At 41.9% G+C, this 19,603-nt stretch overlaps 1 protein-coding gene across 1 annotated transcript in view; it reads right to left on the bottom strand.

Annotated features, from left to right (window-relative positions):
* The window catches only part of LOC145413844 (ubiquitin carboxyl-terminal hydrolase MINDY-1-like), a 178,103-nt gene that overhangs the window by 132,716 nt on the left and 25,784 nt on the right, over positions 1–19,603 (bottom strand). The window contains exon 2 of the mRNA XM_080283510.1: positions 6,018–6,742. Within this exon, the coding sequence (XP_080139636.1) occupies positions 6,018–6,742 (725 nt within the window). The remainder of the gene's footprint in view (positions 1–6,017; positions 6,743–19,603) is intronic.

The following is a 19,603-nucleotide window of genomic DNA, read 5'->3' on the forward strand; positions in this document are numbered from 1 at the left end:
TAGTATTATTATCAGAATGAGGTTGGCATTTGGTAATGGTGTGTGAGCGAAAGTAATGGTGTGTGAGTGAAAAATAGTGATTTTAGATCGCTCACTTCTAATGGCACTGCCCATCCAGTGATAGTCAACGAAATCATGAAACCTACATCATTGCAAAGCCAAAGGTTAGTACTTTCTAATGGTACCTTATTTTTCGCTCTAGATTTATTATGTGCAGAGTTATAAAGGTTTAACCCCTACACCGTGGGCATGTTTACCGATGTTTTGCTTGTGCCGCGGGGTTATTCGGGCTCTGACAGACTCTCAAAAAATATTTGCCAAAAATCAGTTATTATTCCTAGAATATTAAAATTAAATATGCTTATGGCACATACCTTCAGCTTTCTCCTGGAATGTTTGTTGAGCCTTCGTCGGTTACCGTAGGACTTGTGGAGACCTCTGAATTTGGGTAACGAAGTCTCCACTTTACACTTCCCGACAACCCGTAATATGATTACCACAGCCAGATATTAACACTATAAACACTACTCTATGATTTTCAAGTAGTTTGGGATCCATACTCCACAAAAAAAACACTGTGAAAGCAATGAAAATTACGAGCGCGTCTGACCGTCGCACTTACGCTAGTTTGCTCTTGGTACTCTGTCATTTATTACAGGTAACTCGCACGGAACATGATCTCACGGAACGCGCTCGCAATTATACACGGTAAGGGCTGGGATACATATAAGACAACGTAAGATTAAAAAACCATCATGAAAACTACAAATTAACGCAGGAGAGGCCTTTGAAAGATCAAATCCTCGAACGTCACCGCTCGCAATTATACACGGTAAGGGCTGGGATACATATAAGACAACGTAAGATTAAAAAACCATCATGAAAACTACAAATTAACGCAGGAGAGGCCTTTGAAAGATCAAATCCTCGAACATCACCGCAGCGCGCGGTTTGTTTTGATTAAGTGACGATCTAGGCGGGAAATTATTCAGTAAGTGAGACATTCCCGAGTACAGTAGCACAGTATTTGTAAGTTAATTATTTAGAGTACTGTACTGTTCTGGTAAGTTTATGTGCAACTTAAAGTACTATTAAATAACGTTAAAGCAAGAAATAAAGTCTTATAACCAGTTTACCTGATAGGCGTCAGAATATTGCCTTTTTTATTTGTTCGTTTTTTCCACAGTACTGTACAGTATTTGTAAGTTAAATATTTACTGTTCTCGTATATACTGTACTTGTAAGCACTTAAATAAAGTTAAATCATTAAATAAAGCCTTGTAACCAGTTAACCCGAATTATATGATTACCCATGATCGGCGTCGGAATATTGCCTTTTTTGTTTGTTCGTTAAACTCTTACTGTACTGCTTTTCTACAGTACTGTATTTGTAAGTTAAATATTTACTGTTCTGGTATGTACTTTTAAGCAATTAAAGCATTGAATAAAGCCTTGTAACCAGTTAACCTGATTTATATGATTACCCATGATCGGCGTCGGAATATTGCCTTTTTAGTTTGTTCGTTAAAGACTTATAATAAGAGAAAAATACATTTTTGTCTTGGTATCTTTACCTATTTGCTCAGGTTTGCTGTAATGGTTTGGATCATTTGATGCAATGAAAATTGTAGAAAACTGTGAAAACTTTCGGGAAGTGAACGAAAATCTGGGACATGAGACTGACCTTGACTTCACCCTCTCGTGTGTCATCTGTCAGTTCACCACCTGATATCGTGATGAGTGGATGTACGATTTTTTCGCTCGTGGCCATGCCTAACCACACATAGTTACACCCATTATCTCGACCCAGACAGAAAATACAATCTTTTTCCTCCCTTGCAAAACACAAACAACCACCCTGTTTACGAAACAGCAATATATACAGTATTGTGAAAATAACAAGGTAAAATGATAGAGAAAGATGAACATGTTATGACGGAAGAAGTACGTTTTCCCCGTCTGTAAACGTATTTATTTCTGCTTTGTATCTGTATTCGTAATAATTAGACTTATTGTTAGTTCTGAAACTGCATTACGATTCTATTTTTAGCCATACTCGTGGTGTGGGAGCTGGAAGTTGTGACACAACTTCCTTATTGCTAATCGGACTGACCCTCCACTTTATTCTCCCGTGGCAGAGTCTAGCCTTGGAGGACGTGCAGTTTTCTCATTTAGGACTGAAAATTCAACTCTTTCGCTCCCTTTTCCAAGCATGGGCACAACGATAACGTAAAAAATAACTCGAAACTACCATAAACATATATCAAAAAGGTGAAAATGTATTCATAACATTTTTTTTTTCCAGCCATTCCTAACAGATTATGTACTGAAATCATTCGATATCACAGCACTGCATTTCTAAGTTAAATATGTACTGTTCTGGTATGTGCTTGTAAGTTAAAGCACTGGTACCAGTTAACCTGATTTATATGATTACCTATGATCGGCGTCGGAATGTTTCCTTGTGTTTACGTGCAGTATTTGTGTGTTGAAGTTTTGCTGTGGAGTACAGTATTTGTGAGTTATAACATTAAATAAACCTTCTAACCACTTAAAGCGCTTTCTAGTGATTACCAGTGACAGATAACAGCAAAACAACACATTTGGGGGGTCTAGGGAGCAAAATATGGAGTAGTTTAAATATACGCGATTTCGCACCTAACACGGCACGGTAGGAACGAAAGCCACGTGTTCCGTGCGAGTTACCTGTATTCATAAAACCCCTCACACTTTATATTTCTATTACTATATAACACTTATATATATCTACAGTCTTTATCCATAAGTTTCCTTCAGTAGTATTAGTTTATTGTCACTGTAGGGATTCAATTTCTTTCAGTAAAATACATAGCATTCACTTTCTCGTCCTGTATACTAGCATTGAGAGTGAATGTCACTTTCATCTTCACTCTCATAACTCCTAGTATTCAGACATGCTAGAGTGAAACGTTCACTTTCATTACTCCTAGGGTATATACTCGTATTCTTATAATACTACTCATTTACATTTCTATTTATGTTCTCTATTTTATTTACGTTATTTACATTTCTATTTTATTTACACTGTGTTATGCACTGTCACTTGAAGTAACTTATAAAACTATTTTCCATTGTTCACGTATATTTACATTCATTACTTTCACTTGCTGTTTACACATTATTTACAATTCCACTTGCACTGTTTTACTCAATAGAAAGATCGTAGTCTCTCTTTTATCAATTGTCAGCCCTTTACCTCTTTCCACACGAGGTTTAGTAGGGGGTAAAGGTCACAGGGCCCTTTGCATGGGGGTGAAAAGTGGCTGAAGTCAGCAAGAAGAAACAGACGTACCTCTACTTCGGAAGATGAGAGTAAACTTATAACGGAGGGCCGGGGTAGAGGCCTACTTAGGGGATATTCAGTGCTACCAATGTTCGCTCTTGAAACAGCTATGTATAGCACTGAAATGATTGGCAGGAAATCTAGACGATACATTATAAATTAGGTAGTTCCAGGTGAATGTAAATATCACTTAGGCTTCTCCCTTCCCTCCTTACATGTATATTTATTACGAAAATAGATTATACGGCATATTTCAAGGGGAAAAAAACAGCGAAAATTAGCGAACGAGTGCATGTGAGGTGTTGTCAGGTGATAATTAGCCAATTCCAGGTGTATGGCACTCTCACTTACCTTATTTCTTTCTTGTATATATTATTTGGTATGAGAATAGGGCATAGGGCTTATTTCAATGGATGAAATCAGTGAAAAATTCCAGGGAAGATTTACTTAGCGTAGCACGGCCGGGCAGGCGAGAGGATAGGGTAATGGAGGGGGGGTAGGGAGGGGAGTCAAGAATGGGGAGAAATGGCTAAATTGTCAACAATGGATGGGAGTACAGATGAGATTAGGAGTGCTGACTAGTGCTGGACATTGGCAGTACTGATAGATGATACAAGCCCCCACTTGGAAGCCCAGGTGAATTCAAAATAACACAGAATCACAAAAGCGACGCCCTGCGGTGTGATCCCTTGCTCCCAAGCGTCACGAAAGTGATGCCCCGCGGTTAAGGGGTTAAAGTTTGTTTACATTTTGGCTGGAACCCCCGCGGGAGAGGCCAGTCGGGGCAAAACAATGCCCGCGGTTAAAGGGTTAATAAAAAAAGGATGGTATACCGATTTTACACTACCAAGGCCTAGATGCCACTCCCACTTTGTGTGGAAGCTGGTGATTGGTTCATATTAAATGTTCGAGTGGCTACCCATGTAATCATACTAAATGTGTTCTCAGTTTGTAATCAGGCCTGAATTTCTCTTCAGTAATGTTAATGATCAAGAAAATAAACATAAAAATAATATCAAGGCATCAGCATTTTACAGAGGATGCTAAAAAAAGTTAATATGTATCATAAACTGTCGAAGTCAAGGATACAATTAGTTTTCAAATGAAGCCTATTCGCTACTTCTTTTTGTATCAAACATAAATTTACTACAAACAAATGACACCAAACATAGAGTACAATAGTCCATGAAGTACAGTGTGTATAGTCTAGTTATAACTCAAATCATTATACAACTGATAAAAGTCAATATCATTACAGCTGTCCCTGAGGTGGTAAAATGTTTAGGGGAACAGCCACTCGCTCGGCGGGAAATTAAACATACCACCAGCCAGCTGATGTCATCTCGCAGCTGTCAAGTGTCAAAACCTGATAAATTTCCTTAATATTTTTTAATACCCAGTTACATACTGTATATTGCAATACCAGTAAGCCTATATTGTACTTTAAAATGCATGGTAGCTTATAATTATGAAGGCCATATTATTAATGGTTACCTACGTGATAGGGTGTGGATGTACCGACAGTGAGCATGTACTGTATGTACAGTACTGGACTGCAGTGATACGCCCCTGTTCATCATGGAGAGAGAAAGAGAGAGAGAGACACTTGGGAGAGCAGCAGGGTGCTGAGTAGGTAGGGTAAGTTGCCTGTTTAATTTCGCAATACATTGTTTACAAAGAATATTTACAATATGAGCTGCAGAATAATCTACATTTGAAAACTATTATCACTGTGGCTGTTTCTTTTACCTCCCCGTGGACTCCACTTCCATAAAAGTTTTATAAGTTATACAATGATTTGGGAAATAAATTGTCGTACGGTACAACTATAGTTCACTGAATATTGCTATAGTTCACTGAATATTGTACCTTATGTTTGGTGTCATTTGTTTGTATCTACATAACATCTGTTACAATCAATGAAACAGTGAATAGGCCTCATTCGAAAGCGTACATGCATCCTTGACTTCGAACATTAGTGGCATCTATTTTACATACCGGTATTTAATATCCTCTCTAATGTGCTAATGCCCTGAAATAATTTGCACTGTTATACTCCTAACAAATAACATTACTGAAGAGAAAATCTGGTCTGTCTATGAAGTGTCAACTCATTTAATACAAATAAATGGGCAGCTGCAAGAATATTTTGTACTGACCAATCAGCTGTTTTCAGACACAGAAAGTGGGCGTGGCTTCTATCTATCTATCTATTGCCAGACGCCATTATCCCGTAAGGGGTGGCTATTTGACTCAGAGTTATTTGTTTTATGGGGAAGGGCACTAACCCTCCACCAACCCACTTGTTGACACGTAGGGAGCACGTATGGTTTGGTTATATGGTTACCACCCAGTGCTGTAAATGGTTTCTTGGCTTACAGGAAACCATTTGGCTTGTCACTCAATGTAAAGCCACCTGTAAAGGAAAGAAAAGCAATAAGAAGTGACAGGAAAGATGGGAGAAACAGGAAGAGAGGAGGGCAGGCACAGAAAAATAATGATAAAGGCTAAGGAAGCGTAAAATCAGTAGAGTTGCTTGAATGTGCCTGAATAAGATGAAAGACAAAAAAAAAAAAAAAAATCATCAAGGTGTTTGCCGTAAAGCCTGGATATTCAACTGTTTGGGAATAACATATATACCTACATCTATAAAAGGTATATAACTATTGTACATGCTACACCTTGCAGTATTTACCTTAAGAATCATAACGTTAACAATGGCCAGCAATGGACATGGGCCATTGTTGTTTTGTGTGATGATGGGAACCTCTATATCTTGCCACTTTATCTTTTTTATCTTGTGAACCACTTCAGAGGGGTCTGTGGGATGAGGTTCAGCAGGGCGGGTAGTTGCAACCGCAGCCCCTGGTGGCTGTGATCTCTGTGGCTGAGAGGCTTGGGGGGCAGTCTTCTCAGCATCTGGTAGGATCCCCATGGAAGGCAGAACCGACTCCCCTTGGGATATCCAGCCACAAACACCACTGCACTCTTTTTCCCTAGTTCCTTCATTTTCAATATTGACACTTAATTGGTTCGCAACAGCTGCACTCTTACTATCATATCTGTCTGTGGTTAGTCCTGGCTCTCTGTTATTTACTTTACTAGCTGAGCTCTCACTGAGAAGGTCTGGAAGGACTTTGGTACTGGTACACTGTTTATCACTGCTCTCCACACTGGGTAACAAGTTTCTCTCTGGCTCCTCTGCATGTGAGGTGGTGGTGACATGAGGGATTTGTGAAGGCACTGTTGGACACACACTCCCCACTCCTTGAGTATCTGTTACTGTGGATACATCAGGCAACTTGGGGTCCTGTTCAATGCCCCCGCCTCCTGCTCCAGCTGAGGCTGGCACTTCCATCAGTGCTGGCTCATCCTCAGACCCTGTCACCTCTTTCTCACCGGTATCACCTGCACCCTTCCCTGAAATAACAGCAATATTCACTACAAAATTCACTTTATAGTATACACACTGCACATGAATTAATACAATGATCACACACTCTACAGGCATCAATTTGGCAACATTCATTTCCTTTTATTAATGAAAACTTTTACTTCTAAAGTCATCATAACAATTAACTCCAGATTATTCAGCGCTGCATTATCCAGCGTAGCCAATGGCTAAATCAAAATGGTATCCAGCAGTAAGCATAAAATCTTTGACATTATCCAGCATGAAGGACCCTTTCTTCTGGCTAAAAGTACATTATTATCTGGCATGAGACAGCTGTTGTCATCAAACATCCAGCCATTATCACAAAAAAATAAAATAAATTAAAAAAAATAAATAAAGAAATACACAAAATGAATGGGTTTAAACTGTACTGTAATATGAAAGTGGTGGAGTGTTGAGGGAGGAAGGGAGGGTTGCCAGTTGGTGGGCCTAGCAGCTCACAGGGTGTTGGCGGTGAGTAGGGAGGGAAGAAGCTGTGGTGGGGAGCAGAAGAGATCTGAATGGTTATGGTGGGGGAGGGAGAATTCTAATGCAGATTTTTCATTGGCCAGCAGCAGGTAGGTGTTTGTTATCTTAATCTCCATTGTATTCCTCCGCCACTATGGTGCCGATATACAAACAAGCCTACATTGCACTCTCGAGTCAACTGTCGAGTGCTCTGAAGAGTACATTACTGTACAGTACAAGTGACTGCTGGATTCTGCTAAGGCACCAATGAAAGTGTATTGGAAGGTAGAGTCAATTAAATTGTTACTAAACAAGAAGAGTTGATGAAAATATGGGAGGAAGGTAGTCCCGGAGGATTGGAAATCAGGTATAATTATTCCCTTGTACAAAGGAAAAGGAGAAAAAGAAGTGCATGGTAATCATAAGGGCATTTGTCTTCTTAGTATAATAGGAAAAGTGTATGGCAGGATACTTACTGACAAAGTAAGAGAAAGAACAGAGGAATTAGTTGGAGAAGAACAGGGAGGCTTTAGGAAGGGAAGAGGTTGTGTTGATCAGATATTCATTCTTAGATCTTTAGTGGAAAAGTTTCTAGAGAAGGGAAGGAAGTTGTATGCGGCTTTCATGGATTTGGAGAATGCATATGACAGGGTGGATAGACAAGGACTGTGGAAAGTATTAAGAATATATGGAGTAGATGGGAAGTTGTTGAATGCTGTGAAGAGTATGTATGATGGTGCTAAGGCTGCAGTGCATGTGGATGGTGAACTAAGTGAATTTTTCTCTTTGAAGGTTGGGTTGAAACAGGGATGTGTCATGTCTCCATGGTTGTTCAATCTGTACATGGATGGGGTAATAAAAGAGGTACAAGGTAGGGTAGTGGATGTTGGAGTGGCCCTGGTGAGAGAGGATAGTGTTTGGAAACTCCCTGTACTGTTGTTTGCAGATGATACTGTGTTGTTGAGTGAAGACGAAGGGGAGCTGCAAGGCTTGGTGGATGAGTTTGGGAGAGAGTGTAAGAAACGGAATCTAAAGGTGAATGTAGGGAAGAGTAAAGTGATGGTCTTTGAGAGAGGCGAAGTCAGTGAATGTACAGCGAGGTTGGATGGTGAGGAATTGGAAAATGTGAGTACGTTTAAGTACAGTACTTGGGTAGTGTGATGAGTAAGGATGGAGGTTTGGAGGGTGAAGTGCTTGAAAGGGTACAGCAGGGAAGAAAGGTTGCTGGATCCTTGAAAGCAGTGATAAGAAACAGAGAAGTGAGCAGGGAAGTGAAAAAGTTACTACATGACAGTATTGTGATACCAACTCTAACGTATGGAAGTGAAGCTTGGACGTTGTTGGAAGGACACAAGTCAAGAGTGAGAGCAGTGGAAATGAGTTATTTAAGAGGAGCCTGTGGAGTCACATGGAGAGACAGGCTGACGAATGAGGATATAAAGGAACGTTGTGGTGTGGATGTGATAGGAAGCGTTATGAGGAACACACTGAGGTGGTTTGACCATGTGGAGAGGATGGAGGGTGAGAGACTGACGAAGAGAGTGTATGTGAGTGAGATGGAGGGGGGGAAGAGGGAGGGGGAGGCCGAGGATGAGATGGAGAGGTATATAGAAGAGGGGTGTGTGAGTTGGGAGCAGGGCAGTGAAATGGCGGGGGACAGGGCGACGTGGAGGCGATTTTTTTGCGGGCACCCCAAACGTGATTGAGGTGTTTGGCAATAGATAGATAGATAGATAGATAAAAATAATCATGTTACAAAGGAATCGTGAACATGAAATATAAAATCATTTAGACATCTGTTTCTTCCCAAGTGAAGTCTGTCTTGAACTACGTGATGACCATTTTGTTCTGTGTGGCGGAATCATCTGCTAGAATTTCAATCAATGAAAGTACAGTATGGCGTACACTATTCAGTACGGTACAGTGAAGCACGCTTCATTTTACTAATGTTTTTCTGATTTTTTTGATGCTCTGATTGTTTATTTTGGGGGTTATTGTACAGTATTCTCCAATAATGTCTTGACATCACTGCCACCACCATCATCATCATCACAACCATCAACATGAAATATGTTTCTGTAGAGAAAATTACAGTGTACTTCACAGTACATTACAGTATTTAAATACAGGGAGTCCCTGATATACGAAGCCCCAATATATGAAAATTCGAAGGTACGAAAGTGAAAAATATAGGACAAATTCCCCTATACGAAAGGCATATGTTTTGATGGTAAGAAAAGAGCTACGAAAAAATGATTCAAATTTGGTACGTGACCGACCGCAGTGCCACTATCATACAGTATATGACAAGACAAGCAACTAGAGTACTTCCGCTTTGTCCCAGTCCATTCCTGCTCCCCGCCTGTGTAGTGCATGGCTTCTGTACTGCAAGAATTTTTACGCATCTTTTGCATCTTTCATACCTTTCATCATGCCACCCAAGCGTTCTTCGCCTTCATCACCATCCACCGTGGAGCCTCTCAAGAAGAAGCAACACCGAACCCTGATGCAGGAACACAAGCTCGAAATTATCAAGATGCACGATGAAGGCCATGGTGTGAGTGAGCTTGGCCATGCTATGGGCTTAGCTGTATCCACTGTTGGTACAGTAACCAAGAAGAAAGAACTCTACAAGATGATGGCAACCTCTTATTCAAGCTTACCTGCTGCTTGCCAAGCCACATGGACATGAAGTAGCAGGATGAAAAAAATGGGATAGCTGCTGTTAATGTGGATGGAGGACTGTCAGCAGAAGAGGATTCTTCTCTCTTTAATGCTGATTCAAGAACGTGTCATGGAGATCTGGGGCAGTTTAGACGGAGATGAGGATGCTGCAGGCCCTTCAGATGCCACTTCTAGTTCGACTTCTGCTGGGACTTCTGGTGCCACTTCTGCTGCTGGGGAGACCTTCAAGGCCAGCAGAGGCTGGTTTGATCGTTTCATGAGGAGGGCTGGTCTCACCAATGCCTGGCTTGAGAGAGAGGCTGCTAGCGCCGATTCAGCTGCTGCGTCGGCATTCTCAGACCGGCTCAAGAAATCATCGAGGAAGGCGGCTACTCCTCAAAGCAGGTCTTCAACATCGATGAGAATGGGCTTTATTGGAAGAAAATGCCATCCAAGTAAGTTAAATTCATAATTCGTTGTTTTACAAGTTATTTATAGGCTAGCTGTAACAAGAAATAATAGAAATATCTGCCGTAATCAAGACAGGTAGTGGTGAAAGGAGTGAAATTTATGACTCCAGAAAGTGGCATGTGTTGTGAAGGTTGCCAGTCATATGAAATCACTCTGTTAGTTTGGGTCAATTTATGCGTGTTTAACTAGCGTTCAGTTCAATTCAGTTCAGATGCTGGGCAGAGGTTTTGCCTTTGCAACAGAGCCTCAGTTTTTTGTTATGAAAGTGACAAAAGCGTTGTGAAGTTTTAACTGAGTGATGTTCTAAAATTTTTCTGTGCACTTTACATACCTATTTGAGTCAATTTATAAGTGTTTAACAAGTGTTATGAAGTGGCACGTGTTGTGAAGGTGGCCAGTCATGAGATATCACATGAAAAATGTAATGGCTTCCTATAACTGATAAGATGCAGTGTTTTATGAGTGTTTTATAACAAGTGTCAATTTTTTGTTGCAGCACCTGTACCTTCAGGCAGGATAAAACTGCTCAGGGATTTAAGGCAGCTAAGGATCGCCTGACCTTGGCTCTAGGAGGCAATACCGGGGGTGACGTCAAGCTTAGGTCGCTTCTGGTCTACAGTTCTGAAAACCCTCGTGCACTGAAAAATACATCTAAGCCGTCTCTGCCTGTCTACTGGAAGTCCTCTAAAAAGGCATGGGTTACTACTGCTATCTTTTATGACTACATCTATAACTATTTTTCTTCCTCTATTTCCCGCTACACTTCAGCACACAACCTAGCGAACAAGGCCTTGTTGATCGTCGACAATGCACCAGTGCATCCACGGGCTATGGTCGAATGGTGTGATAACATTCAGGTGGTCTTTCTTCCCCCAAACACCATAGCGGTGTTGCAGCCTTGTGATCAGGGGGTGATTGCCACCTTCAAGCACTATTACACCAGATGCACCATGCACACGCTGTTGCATGTGCAATGAGATGGCAAGATCAATGGACCACAGGATTTCTGGAAGACTTTTGTTATCAAAAAAGGCCTTGAGATGATTGCTGAAGTGTGGAGAGAGATAACTCCTGCTACTATGAATGCCGTTTGGAGGAAACTGTGGCCGGAGGCAGTGCATGACTTCACTGGTTTTTCAGTGCCCAATGCTGTCATCCTCGACAAGGAGACTGCTGCCTTGACAAATGAGGCTGCCCTGGGCGACAATGGGGTGGAACTGAGGCCTGAGGACATCACGGAACTTGTGGAGTCTCACAAGGAGCTGACCACGGAAGACCTGTTGGAGCTGCAGGAGACTAGGCAGGATACTGAAGAACCTTACTCTCCTGTCACACACACTTTGACCATTGCATCACTGGAAAGATTCTGGAAGCCTATAGGCATGCAAATGACCTTGTCTTTCAGCCTGACCCAGAGATGGACAGAAGCTTCAAGATATGCAGCCTTGTCAAAGGTGGGCTAAGATGTTATGAAGAGCTTCTTAGAGAGAAAAATATTAGTGTCCAAGCAGCGCAAGATCATTTAGTTTTTTGCTCCTAGGATTCACCCTCCAGTACCTGCCTCACCACAGGATCCAGAGGAGGCAACCTGAGGGGGCCACCAGTCACTGTGACTCGCCCTGCCTCACCTGCATACAGTTAACTGTTTTGTATTTTTTACCGTAATTTGATAAATAAACAACAGTTTATAGTGGTAGGTGGGGGTGCTCGCCATCCACTCACTCGATGTAGTGTTGCTCTCGGGTGTCTACCCTTTCCTCTCCTCCATCCTCTTCTGTCTTTCTTTCCTTCATTCTTTCCTTGTCCTTCTGCCTATGGGTGACTTTACACTCCCTCTTCTGTCTTTCTTTCCTTCATTCTTTCTTCTTACTTCTGCCTGTGGGTGACTCTATGCTGAGTGACAAGCCAAATGGTTTCCTGTACATCAGGAAACCATTTACTGTACTATGCTGGGTGGTAACCATATAACCAAATTTTGGCACCTGGTGGTTTAGTGGGTAATTACGTCACTCCAATTGGACTAAGCCAGTGAAGGTTTATATCCAAGGGGTGGTTGGGGTTTACTGCTCACATAATGCCACTCAGGGAGGAGTGAGGCTGGTCACTCTCGTCTTAAATGTCAGGACCAAATTGCCTAACCTTGGGCTCCTACGCTCCTCATGGGGCAATGTAGGACTGGATGATGGATGGATGGATGGAACAATAGTTTAAATTTCATTAGCTTTTATAAACATTTGTACTGTAGAGTTAAAAGCTTACAACCAGCCTAGTAGCTAGCTGATAGTTTTAAAGGGGCTCCCGGAACGCATCTCCTCATTTTCTTAAGTTTCTTATGGGAAAAAATGCTTCTATATACAAAAAATCAGGATAAGGAAGATTTTAAAGGTACGATACCTAACCCTTTCGTATATCAAGGACCCCCGTGTATATGGATGGGGTTATAAACGACACAAGTTAGGGAAGTGGATGTTGGAGCAGCCCTAATGAGAGAGGGCAGCATTAAGAAACTTCCTGTACTGTTGTTTGCAGATGATATTGTACTGTAAAGGGAAGAGGAAGGGGAACTTAAAGGCTTAGTGGATAAGTCTAGGAGTGTAAAAAAACGGAATCTAAAGGTGAATGTTGGAAAGAGTGAAGTTATGGTCTTCGAGAGAAATGATGCCACTCAATGTACGCGAGGTTGGATGATGAGGTACCATAATGGAAAATGAGAGTGCATTTAAGTCTATCTATCTATCTATTGCCAGACGCCTCAATCCCGTTTGGGGTGGCCACAAACAAATCGCCTCCAAGTCGCCCTGTCCCCCGCCATTTCACTGCCCTGCTCCCAACTCACACCCCCCTCTCTCATATACCTCTCCACCCCATCCCTCCATCTCATCCTCGGTCTCCCCCTCCCTCTTCCACCCTCCACCTCACTCACATACACTCTCTTCGTATATCTTTCACCCTCCATCCTCTCCACATGGCCAAACCACCTCAGTGTGTTCCTCACAACGCTTCCTATCACATCCACATCCACACCACAACGCTCCTTTATATCCTCATTCGTCAGCCTGTCTCTCCACGTGACTCCACAGGCTCCTCTTAAATAACTCATTTCCACTGCTCTCACTCTTGACTTGTGTCCTTCCAACAATGTCCAAGCTTCACTTCCGTACGTTAGAGTTGGTATCACAATACTGTCATGTAGTAACTTTTTTACTTCCATGCTCACTTCCCTGTTTCTTATCACTGCTTTTAAGGAACCAGCAACCTTTCTTCCCTGCTGTACCCTTTCAAGCACTTCATCCTCCAAACCTCCATCCTTACTCATCACACTACCCAAATACTTAAACGTACTCACATTTTCCAATTCCTCACCATCCAACCTCGCTGTACATTCACTGACTTCACCTCTCTCAAAGACCATCACTTTACTCTTCCCTACATTCACCTTTAGGTTCCATTTCTTACACACTCTCTCAAACTCATCCACCAAGCCTTGCAGCTCCCCTTCGTCTTCACTCAACAACATTTAAGTACTGTACCATAATCCTGTACGGGGTGGCCATTTGACTCAGGAGCTATTTGTTTTACAGGGAGGGGCACTAACCCTCCACCAACCCACTTGACACGTAGGGTGCACGTATGGTTTGGTTATATGGTTACCACCCAGCGTTGTAAATGGTTTCTTGGCTTACAGGAAGCCATTTGGCTTGTCACTCAATGTAAAGCCACCTGTAACGGAAAGAAAAGCAATAAGTAGTGACAGGAAAGATGGGAGAAATAGGAAGAGAGGAGGGCAGGCACAGAAAAAGAATGATAAAGGATAAGGAAGAAGTAGGCAGCATTACATCACCATCATCCACTCATGTGATGTAGTGCTGCCTACTTCTTCCTTATCCTTTATCATTCGTTTTCTGTGCCTGCCCTCCTCTCTTCCTATTTCTCCCATCTTTCCTGTCACTACTTATTGCTTTTCTTTCCGTTACAGGTGGCTTTACATTGAGTGACAAGCCAAATGGTTTCCTGTATGCCAAGAAACCATTTACAACGCTGGGTGGTAACCATATAACCAAACCATACGTGCTCCCTACGTGTCAAGTGGGTTGGTGGAGGGTTAGTGCCCCTCCCTGTAAAACAAATAACTCAGAGTCAAATGGCAACCCCGTACGGGATTATGGCGTCTGGCAATAGACAGATAGATAGACTTGGGTAGTGTGATGAATAGGGATGGAAGTTTGGAGGATGAAGTGCATGAAAGAGTGCAACAAGGAAGAAAGGTTGCTGGTTCTTTGAAGGCAGTGATAAGAAATAGGGAAGCGAGCATGGAAGTAAAAAAAAAAAAGTTGCTGTATCATAGTACTGTGATACCAACTCTAATGTACTGTATAGAGGTGAAGCTTGGACTTTGCTGGAAGGACACAAGTCAAGAGTAAGAGCAGTGGATATGAGTTATTTGAGAGAAGCATGTGGAGTTACATGGAGAGAGACAAACTGAGTAATGAGGAAGTGAAGGAGCATTGTGGTGTGGATGGGGATGTGACAGAAAGCACGAGGAGAAATACGATGAGGTGGCTTGGCCATGTGGAGAGGATGGAGAATGAGAGAGTAACAAGGAGAGTGTATGTGATTAAGGTGGAGTGGGGGGAGAGGGAGGGAAAAGCCAAGGGTGAGATGGAGGCATGGAGTGGAGAGGTATAGGAGAGTGGGGGGTGTGAGCTTAGGGGAGGGCAGTGAAATGGCAGGGGGACAGGGCGACATGGAAGTGATTTGTTCGTGGCCACCCCTTATGAGATTAAGGCATTAGGCAATAGACAGATAGATAGACAGATGGACAGATAGATAGATAGAAGGCCAGACAGATAGCCTGATCATGATAAATATTAAGCAGAAGTTACAAGATGATTTCAGCAATGAAACTACTGTATGATCATCTAAGCCCGATGCTTTTTATGACATTCATTCAATTCCGATAGTCTTTTCAATTGGAAATCATTCGTTTGCAATTTATGATAATCATTATGATCTTATCCCAGGGGAGGTAGTGGTTTTTCATGTTGTTTCTGAAGGCTCCAACATGCTTGCATGCATCAGCCTTGGACACCTAATGGTGGTTTTCCATGCTGCTCCATCTCTGGCAGCTTCCTTATTCAGTCCCTTATCCCTGAGGTCACACTCAGTGCCTAGTCCCATGTCTTTTTCGGTCTACCTTTAGCAACCCTACCCCCATTAACGCTCCTCACTTTCTGCACCCAATGGGGGACTTCGGAAATCATCTACCACCAGATGTCTCTCGCTGTTTACGGCTTCTCTGTCCTGAGCACAGTCATGTTCAATTACCGATATACTTCTCTGTTGATATGAGAGCCTGTGTGGCAAAATACCATCATACACTATTGAAGTATTGAAAAAGCTTCATAAGAAAATTATAACAGAGGGGAAAACATTGCTCTCATTAATTTATTTTTCCAAAAACGAAGCCTGAGTTTTGAAAACCTGGCACTTATGTATAGTAGTCCCATATTTATCCGGACACTCAGTATCCCAACGTGTTCATTATCAGGATGTTGGATCTTGGCTCTATGAAACCATTATCCAAATTTACTTGCTATTATCTGGACGTAGGAGTCCCCGAGAACTTTGGCCGGCCAGTTGACATGTTCAAACATTCAGTATCGTGGTTGCTGGGCTTGAGCCGTGAGCGGGATGTGGTCCACGACCCACAACCAGAGCTAAAATGTCCGTTCACCCCTGTATTGAATGGTCAAAGTAGCGCGCTCAACCTATCACCCCCAACGAACCTCCAGCAGCCGAGTAACAAAACTGTAACCCGCAAGCGGTGTCAAAACATCCATACGCAACCCAACCAAATGTCCAATGTTGCATGGCCACTGGGCTAAGTCTTTCCCAAACGCCACCACCATCGAACACACACCACAAGCACATGTTGCGTGACAGTGGCTGTCCACCTCTCTACTGAATGTCGAAAGTCCCCCGGTCAGGGTGAGTTATGTTTCCGCATGGCCACTCAGCGTTTAACAGACCACAAGCCACGAGTAAATGTAGGGTAAAAGTGCCTGTCCACCTCTTGACAGAAGGGGGAGAATCCTGCCACAGCCTCACTTCTCTCCCCCTCCAGTCCCTCCTCCACACCCTCCTGTCTTCCATCCAACTCCCTCAATCCCTACCCTCCTCCGTGGTAATAACACTTACTTGTAAGTTTTCAAATTTTTTTGCAATTTATTTGACTACTATTGGTTGTGTCGGAATTTTGGAGTGACCATGAGAAAGCTTATGAAATTCTGCATCTAGACATGTGCTTAACTCTTGGAAGGTGCTGGCAAAATTTTGCACTAGGATGGTGGGAAGTTATATGAAGGTAAGTTTTACTCCTGAACACTTTATTCTCACTGCATTTCTGTACTTTTACTTATAAGTTTTATGTATCTTTATTAGATTACCACATAGTATAAACACCAGCAAAGATGATGGTATACCATTTATACCAATATAACCAATTTCTGGTGGCATATTTGGCCATTGGATTTTTGGGGGGCCCCAGGAACAATCACTCGTCACAGATAACATTGTTATCTTAACGTTTGGCAGTAGTATGGATAATCCTATGTGTGTGTTGATGTCTTAATATGGCAGAATGACCGGAAAACAGAGCCAAAGTTAGGAGGGGTACTGTACATAATGCAGTGTATAAGTCAGGTATTTTTTTGGTTTTCAATGTTTATTTTTTCATGGTTTTCTTGGTGGTTAGCATTAACAAGGATAATCCTATGTGTGTTTTGATGTCTCAATATGGCAGAATGACCAGAAAACAGTACAAAATTAGGAGGGGTACTGTACATACATAGGTCGGGTTTTTTTCGTTTTTCAATGTTTTTTTTGTAGTTTTCTTGGTGTCTAGCATTACTATACTTTGGATATTCCTATATGTGTTTTGATGTCTAAGTCTGGCAGATTGACCAGAAAACTGCCAAAATTAGAAGGGGTACTGTACATACAGCAGTGTATAGGTCGGGTGTTTTTTGGTTTTCATTTTTATTTCTAGTTTTTTCTTGGTGTTTAACAGTACTTTGGATGTGCGTATGCATGCTTTGATGTCAAAATAAGAAAGATTGACCTGAAAACAGTGCCAAAACTAGGAGGGGTACTGTATATACACTGGTGTATAGGGAGGGTGTTTTTTTTTTTTTTTTTTTTTTTTCATGGTTTTCTTGGTGTTGAAAATTATTTTGGATAATACTAAGCATGTTTTGATGTCAAAATATGGCAGAATAACCAGAAACCAGTGCCAAAATAAGGAGGGGCACTGTACATACACTACTGTTTAGGTAGGGTGTTTTGGGTTTTCAGTGTTTTTTTCTGCATGTTTTCTTGGTGTCTGGCATTACTCTGGATATTTCTTTGTGTGTTCTGATGTCAAAATATCCCTCAATGACTGGAAAACAGTGCCAAATTAAGCACATGTACTGTAAAAAATAGGTTAGGTATAGGTTGGAGGTGGGTATAGGTAGGGGAATAGTGTTCATTATCTGTATGTTGCCACTACCCGGACGTGCCTTTGCCTCTATTATGTCCGGATAAATGAGGGATGACTATTTATTTTCGTCATGTTTAATGAAGCTGCTACAAAGCAGAGTTTATTCTTGCCTCCTGAAATGTTCGGTATTTACTGTAACCCAGCTTTGGCCAAGAAAGTGTTTTGTTTGTGTCAGTCTCTCTTTTGGCAGAAATTTAATGATAATCTATTAAGTTTTCTACATCATCCATCCGAGTTCAGAGACGGTCCCTGTTCCAAGATTTGATGATGACTTATCCCCCCTAAGAAAATGTGTTATCACCACTTTAAAATAAGTCATATGATCTTGGAATGGGGACAGTCTCTGAGCTAGGATGGCTGATGAGGAATAATTTAACAGATCATCATTAAATATCCACCAAAAGAGAGACTGACACAAACAAAACAAATGCTTGGCTAAAACTACAGTATATATCAAATATTTCAGGAGGCAAGAATTAACTAAGCTTTGAAGCAGCTTCATTAAAAGTGATGAAATATATAAGTGCCAGGTTTTCAAAACTCGGGCTTCATTTTGGGAAACTAAAACAACGAGGGCAATGTATTCTCCTTTGTTATATTTTTGTTATGAAGTTTTTTCAATACTTCAATAGGGAATGATGTTATTTTGCCACAAAGGTTCTCATATCAACGCACAAAAATCACAGTAATTTAACAGGTACTCGGAGCAGACAAGCGTTAACGGTGGTGGCCTCTAGCAGCAGGCAACTTTGAAAGTCCTCCATTATCATCCCCCATCATTTCCACATGCCCAAACCATCCCAATCTACCTCTCCTCATCACAACACCAATACACTCCAGTCCCAACCAACCCCTCAACTCTTCCATTGTAAACCTAGCCCCCCCCCAGGCCTCACGCTCAGGGACACACTGCACACTCACCTAATCATTGTCATTTCTGTGAGTTTGAGTCTGTGAATATCCTCTTCCTTTACTGACCAGGTGTCCCTACCATACAGCATTACACTCCTAACACATGCTGCATACAAAGATCCCTTAGCATGAAGGAAGAGTCCTCTCAATGTCAGGAGAGGCAACAGCTCCCTGAACTTCTTCCAACCACTCCTCACTCTAGCCACAGAGCTAGCTCCAGCCCCACCTCCAGCACATAACATGTCTCCTGAATAACAAAACTCTTCCACACATTCAAGAGACTCACCAGCAAGTTCAATTCTTTCATGCCTGACAATCTCCACCTGCACCCTCCGACACACTGCACACATGAAATCAACATTATCTCGCAGTCTACCTCTAATACCACAACATTTCTTATGCACCCACTTATCACAGACACTGCACAAGATGGAATTACTTCCCACACCCTTGTGGCAAATCGCACATGGCCACTCTCCCTTTTCTTTGACAATACCGCCACCAGCAGGGTTGTTATTAACCCCCCCCCAAAAAAAAAAACTTTTTTTTTAATTTAGTTTCTTACACTTTTAATTTTTGCATTAAATGTAGTGCTATGTTCCTAAAGTTGGGTTAGGTTATGGTTAGGACAGGTTAGGGTAGTTAGGATGTAATGGTTAGGACAGGTTAGGGTAGTTAGGATGTAAAGCTGGGGAACATAGGACCCTGGGAACATACACATGCCCCCTCTCTCTGCAGTCAGTCATACATGCAGACAATACAGAAATTTTCCTAAAATCCAGATAGGCTACAA

This window comes from Coenobita brevimanus, chromosome 97 (genome assembly GCF_032717465.1).
Source record: "Coenobita brevimanus isolate Jiangsu-jjx chromosome 97, ASM3271746v2, whole genome shotgun sequence".
In the NCBI taxonomy this organism is placed as follows: Eukaryota; Metazoa; Arthropoda; class Malacostraca; order Decapoda; family Coenobitidae; genus Coenobita; species Coenobita brevimanus.